This window comes from Periophthalmus magnuspinnatus, chromosome 10 (genome assembly GCF_009829125.3).
Source record: "Periophthalmus magnuspinnatus isolate fPerMag1 chromosome 10, fPerMag1.2.pri, whole genome shotgun sequence".
In the NCBI taxonomy this organism is placed as follows: Eukaryota; Metazoa; Chordata; class Actinopteri; order Gobiiformes; family Gobiidae; genus Periophthalmus; species Periophthalmus magnuspinnatus.
The window spans coordinates 2,550,919-2,557,503 of record NC_047135.1 but is presented as its reverse complement, the minus strand read 5'-3'; the positions used below and the strand labels follow the sequence as shown (position 1 = coordinate 2,557,503).

The window sequence follows — 6,585 nt, the reverse complement described above, 5'->3', positions numbered from 1 at the left end:
TACAAAAAGTGACTCATTTAAACAAACTCATCTGCCGCTTCTTCCAGGCTTCACGGAGAAATGACGCCGACTTATAAACATTAGAATGAAACAACCATTAAATTTAAGTCTTTACACCAGAACATATCAGAGCGTTGGGAGAACGTTTCATCAAATAAACGAGTTCTAAATTCATGGTAAAATGGACAAAACAACAAAAACTGAGCTTCACCTTCCACTTTTTCTTCTTTCTTCTTCAGAGGCTTAAGAAAACCTCAGTTTCTAAGATCAAAAGACGGATTTCTGTCGTGGCTGTGCAATAAAACATCTTTGATTCAAGCTTGAATTTGCTCTGATACAAAATTCAGTCTCAAATGTGTCTTTAATTTGAATATATACAACTTGGGTTTAGCCAAGATCCTAGAAATACATGGGAAAAAACTGAAACTTGACTAAATTTGTTGGGAAAAAAAAAATAGAGTAACATAATATGCAAAATATATAAGTCCAGACCAGTGTATCTATTAAAATAACTGTTTAGAGCTGTCTCGAGTTAGACTAGTGGCCACTCACTGGTACTACAACGAAAAAATCCCTCCGGCGCAGAAAGGATTTTTCTCAAAGAGCGAAATGTGATCACAGACTACAGGGACTGACAAGAGCTGACAGGGCATCTGCAGCTTTCACATCACTGAAGTAAATACAGATAATAAACGATAATATTGAAACTCATTTATGGCACTAACACAAAAACCAAGAGCAGAATTAAACCACAAAAACTATTCTAAATCTACAATATTGTTCAAAATCATGAGCTGCAGTGAATAAACAGCAGAATGAAACACTTCAGTTGTTAGTTTGAGTCTGTAATGAGTCAGACGAGTTATTAATTCAACTTTTACAGCTTAAATCTGATCATATACACAAAAAATAACCAAAAATGAAAAAAAAAAAATAGGGCAAAGTAAATGTAAAACGAGAAATATTGACCCCTAAAAATCGATATATTCATTATCGAGAAACCAGCGTGCCCGGAGGAAACTGACCCAGACACAGACAGACTCATCTAAACTCGTTTTCTCTCGTGTGAATAAAGCGTCTCAACACGGTGAACCTGCGAGTCGCCGCGTTTCAAACAGAAATCAACTCTAAAACTGTGTCCTCTCTCTGTCTCTGCTGCTGTCAGACTCGTCATTTTGGTCTTAAATGTTCGTATTAACCCTCTACATGATCCTTTTTTTTTTAAGGTATTTTGAGTTTCTTTTTTTATTAATTTTTTTTTTTTTTTTTGGAGGGGTTTTTGTTTGTAATTTTTTATTATATATTTTTTAAGTTATTTTGAGTTAAAAAAAATTGTGTTTATTTTCTTTATTTTCGGTGTTTTTTTTGTTATTTTGAGGTGTTTTTTGTTTGTTTTATTAGTTATTTTGAGGTGTTTTTTTTAAGAATTAGGTCAAACAGACAGATGACAATACATATGAATACAAAATGGCTGCTCTGAAAGGACCAGATGTAAAATAAATCTACTTTTTTTAATTTGTTCATTAACTGTTTCTGTATTTATTACTTATTTAATTTACAAATATTGCATGTGCATTTGCTGAGATGTAAAAATTGCTTTGTCTCCTGGTAAAACGACATTTTAAGTCTATCATACCTTTTAATTTACCCTGTCGAGGGCCACATGAAATGATGTCAAGCGCCGTATTTTGCCCGCGGGCCTTGAGTTTGACACATGTGATTTAGAGCAAAGAACCTTCAACAGCCTCGCTCCTGATTGGCTCTTCGGTTGCTATGACACTCACCTCGATGAGCTTCATTCGACTGGCGCCGAACGCTGTGGATCAGTGGCGTCGCACTCGCTTATTCCACGTCTGAAACAAAAACGCAGAGAGAGAAATGAGACAATAGATCCGTAACAAAACCATAACATGCGTAGATGTAACGTAATAGCTCTGCGGTGTTATTTTTGTCCCGCTATACTCTATATTTACACTCGACCTGCCGAAACATAATAATTCACTCAGATTCGGTGACCTGATACCAAATGTTTGTGTTTTGGACGTACTTTCCCACTGTCGCCGTGGGAACCTGAGGACACGAGGACAGGCCGATGCTGACTCGTGCTGTCTCTCTCTTTGCGCTACTCCTCCACGCTAATGAAGTACTTTGCATACAGTCAGCAGTGTCTGGGGTGTAGGAAGAGTCGCTGCGTGCATGGGAATGTGGGGCTTCACCGTTTTTTGGAGATACCGTTTCCCATCCATCACACAGAGATCAGGTTTCAGAGACATGCTGGCTCAAGACTCCTGGTCATCGCTTTTCCAACAGGACTGTTTTCTGTCACTGGATGCTAAATGTCTTGTTTACGTGCGCCATTTTGTTTGTAGAATGTTTAAGGAGAAGAAGTTACGTCTGTTAAAGGTTCTATATTACGCAAAATTGACTTTTTTGAGCTTTAATCCATGTTGTAATGTCGTTAGCGCATCAAAAACAGACCTGCAGTTGTGTTTTGTTTTATTCACGCATGTTTAACTAACTTTTTATCATTCATCTGTCTACATCTCCGAACCTCAAAACGCTCTGTTCCACCTTATGATGTCATGAAGTGGTAGTTTTCAAGTTAACATCTACGTTTTTTTATCTTTAGTTCCGCAGAGTTTTGCAATTCCAGCGCGGAAATTATCCCAATGATTCTATAAATGAAGGTGTGTGGAGTTTAAAAACACAGTGGAGCACTTCCTGTATTACCACACGATGACATCACAAGGTGGAACGGAGTGTTTTCAGTTTGAGAGAAGAACTCAGCCTAAATATGCAGTTTAAAAGCGCAACAGGTGAGACTTTATAATTTAGTAGAACATAGTTAACAGTTATTTTCAAGATTAGCTTAAAAAAATAAAATAAAAAATTGCCCAGTTGTCCCTAGTTTTTGTAAAGTTTATAATTTTACTTCCTGGTTTGGCAGCAGATTAGACATAAGAAGAAGTCATTGCGTAAGTGTCACCGAGCAACCAAAATGGACTCTTGTGAGCTTTAATTCATGTTATAATGCTGTTACCTCCTCAAAAACAGATCTCAAAACGCTCTGTTCCACCTTGTGATGTCATGAAGTGGTAGTTTTCATAGTCAACAGCTCCTTTTTTTTTTAACCTTTTGTTCAGTTGAGATAAGTGGCAATTCCAGAGCTGAAATGATCCAAATGATTCTATAAATGAAGGTGTGTGGAGTTTAAGAACACATTGACGCACTTCCTGTATCACCACATGATGACATCACAAGGTGGAACAGAGTGTTTTCAGTTTGAGAGAAGAACTCAGCCTAAATATGCAGTTTAAAAGCGCAACAGGTGAGAGTTTATAATTTAGTAGAACATAGTTAACAGTTATTTTCAAGATTAGTTTAAAAAAAATAAATAAAAATTGCCTAGTGTCCCCAGTTTTTGTAAAGTTTATAATTTTACTTCCTGGTTTGGCAGCAGATTAGACATAAGAACAAGTCACTGCGTAAGTGTCACTGAGCAACCAAAATGGACTCTTGTGAGCTTTAATTCATGTTATAATGCTGTTACCTCCTCAAAAACAGACCTCAAAACGCTCTGTTCCACCTTGGGATGTCATGAAGTGGTAGTTTTCATAGTCAACAGCTCCTTTTTTTTAACCTTTTGTTCAGTAGAGATAAGTGGCAATTCCAGAGCTGAAATGATCCAAATGATTCTAGAAATGAAGGTGTGTGGAGTTTAAAAACACATTGAAGCACTTCCTGTATTACCACATGATGACATCACAAGGTGGAACAGAGTGTTTTCTGTTTGAGAGAAGAACTCAGCCTAAATCTGCAGGTTTGTTTGTGTGTTAAACATGTGTGAATGAAACAAAACACAACTCCAGGTCTGTTTGTGACGAGGAAACAACATTAGAACATCAGAAAACAGCGTAATATGTGCACTTTAAGGTGAAATATACACTGTTTTTATACAATTATTACCAATATTTCTATCTAAATATATAAATGATTTGCTTATTGGGTTTTTACTTTAAATTTTTCATTAAAGTTCATGCAAGTTGGAGCTTTACTTTCAACACAATAGTCATAACAATCCATTCATTCATAGCTCCGACTCCACATTTTAAAGCTAAAATAAACAGAAAAAAACACAAATTGACTGAGACGTTTTTTTATTCATATCAAAAACAGACAAACATATAAAGCACAGATCAATAAGAACAGAACCAAACCGTACATATCACACATATTGAGATACATATCGATAACAAACAGAATATATACACCGCTTAAAGGGAACGTCTACGCTGCTGATACGACGCAAACTGGAAACAGACAGTGGGATTAACCCGCTCCTAATGACATATGTGATTGTTGACTTAGCGATAGCATCAGGCGCGCTGGCAGGTAGCGCCGTGAAAGGACCTCATGTCAGCAGACCTCATCTTGTGTGTGTTCATAATGAGTCAGATCTGATAGAGAGGGTTTAGTTTGGATAAAAGCTGACGGGGGATCAGATAGTGATAGCTGAGTACGTTTTTTTTTTTCTTTTTTTTCAGGGACTTAGGCAGATCGCGGAGCTGCTGACTCAGCGGTTCCTATGGGAATCAAAGTCTTTTTACTCTTTGTAGTCACGCTGTAGTGAGCTCTGATGTACCCGTCAGCGCGAAAAATGTTTTAAAAACCCAAGTAGACAAGACGTAATTTATGTCGTTTTTATGCTAGCTGCAGGTCTTTGTTATGACGGAATTGCGGAGGATGCAAATTACTGACGTTGCTATGGATACCAGACATGCGTCAAACTTAAAAACAAAGATTTGAAGAGTTTTAGCGATTTGTATTTCAAACTTCAGTCCCTTCCCGGTGATAGATGATGCCAGTCGAGCTGAGTCCCGGGTAGAAATGCCCACTGGCGCCGCCGCCGTACTGGCTCAGAATGGGGCTCGTGTATCCCAGAGCCGAGTGGGTGGGCGAGGACGACAGCACGGGGGGCGGAGGCGGCACTTGCGACGCCCAATCCGTACCGGCGGAGTTGTTGGGCGAGAAGCTCCCGAAGCTGCCGGGCCTATGCGATATATCTATACTAGGCAGGCTGATGGGTAACGGCCTGGCCAAACCGTCACCCCCGAGTTCTCCTCCTCCTCCCGCCGCAGCGTTCACCCCCGACATCTCCGTCAAGAAACTGCTGAGGCAAGGGGTCGACGAGGAGGCGGCGGAGGGGGAGGGGATGCGGTCTGACGGAGGGGACAGGCTGAGGGATGAGCTGCCTGGGTGTTTGGGACTGCCTCTGTCACTGTCGCCCGAGTCTTGAGCCACGGATCCTCCCTCGGCGCCGGGGAGAGAGTCAGACTTTCTCTTTCTTTTGCGGCGGAAGTTGCCGTTGTCGAACATCTTTTCGCAGTTGGGGTCAAGGGTCCAGTAGTTTCCTTTGCCTGTGAGATGAGACTAGATTATTTAATTGTTCTTTTTATGATTTATTCAAAGATCAGTGGCAAATAAAAAGAAATATAAAAAGCATTCATATTATCCATGCACTTTAGTTGATGCTAGATCATTGTACAGTATTCTATAATCACTATAATTGCTTCACGATATTAAACGGACAATAAAATGTAATAACAAAACATAAAAATACCTGGATCATCCTCATCTCTTGGCACTTTCTTGAAGCAGTCGTTGAGTGACAGGTTGTGTCTTATGGAGTTCTGCCATCCCGCTTTACTTTTGTTGTAAAAAGGGAAATTGTCGGCCACGTACTGATAAATCTGACTCAGCGTTAGCCTTTTATCTGGCGCCCCGTGGATTGCCATAGCGATGAGAGCGGAGTAGGAGTACGGCGGTCTCACTAACTTCATCAGATCTTCTTGTGAGGGCAGGGAGAACCAGTTTAGCTCCCCTCCCGGACCCCCAGCGCCGGCCGGGCTCAGGTACGGCCTCTGCATCCCGTAGTGCTGCGGGACGAAGGGGGGCCCTGGGTTCCCTGGAGGTGCGGTGGTGCCCAGGTAGGAGGGTGTGGAGTTGTTGAACCAGAGGTAAGGGTTCGGAGAGGGGTTGGTGTAGTCGGTGAGCTCGTACGACGTCGGGGTGGTGCGCTGCGGGCTGGGCAGCGACGGAGGAGGGTAGTAGCAGTCGCTGTACATGCTGAGCTCTGGAGGTTCTTGTCCCAGAGAGGGGAACTGCGGACCGCACCGAGGAGGAGACTGACCCTGGGACTCAAACGAGGACATTATAAGTCTCTTCTTTTCCTCTTCCTCAGATCTGTGGTAAAATGACGCTAAAAAAAATATATTTCAACTACAGAGTCTTGTGTCCAGCTCCTAAAATCTCCAAGTCTGTGCAAGTCCTTGGTCACTGTCCCACTGGTGTTGAGACAGTTTGCCCTTGCTTAATGTCACCTGTCATACCTTTATCTCCCTGGTAACGCCCCTTTCTTCTGCTGATTGGCTGGCTGCACAGGTGGGATGCCGGTTCCAGGACTTTTGCTCCTGTCAGCTTATTCTGTTCCTTCAGGGCTTTTGCTCAGAATGCTCCCCCACAGTAAAATAATTTTCCACTCCAGTTGCCGCTAGTGTAACTTTTTTGTGCAGTCATGTGTGTGTT

At 41.3% G+C, this 6,585-nt stretch overlaps 1 protein-coding gene across 1 annotated transcript; it reads right to left on the bottom strand.

Annotated features, from left to right (window-relative positions):
- Positions 1-4,142: 4,142 nt before the first annotated feature.
- foxi3b (forkhead box I3b) lies at positions 4,143-6,367 on the bottom strand. The gene is made up of 2 exons (XM_033974167.2): positions 5,621-6,367; positions 4,143-5,417 (listed from the first exon to the last, which is right to left on the bottom strand). The coding sequence occupies exons 1-2, from the start codon at positions 6,210-6,212 to the stop codon at positions 4,828-4,830; spliced, it is 1,182 nt and encodes a 393-aa protein (XP_033830058.1). The 5' UTR covers positions 6,213-6,367; the 3' UTR covers positions 4,143-4,827.
- Between the last annotated feature and the right edge of the window lie 218 nt (positions 6,368-6,585).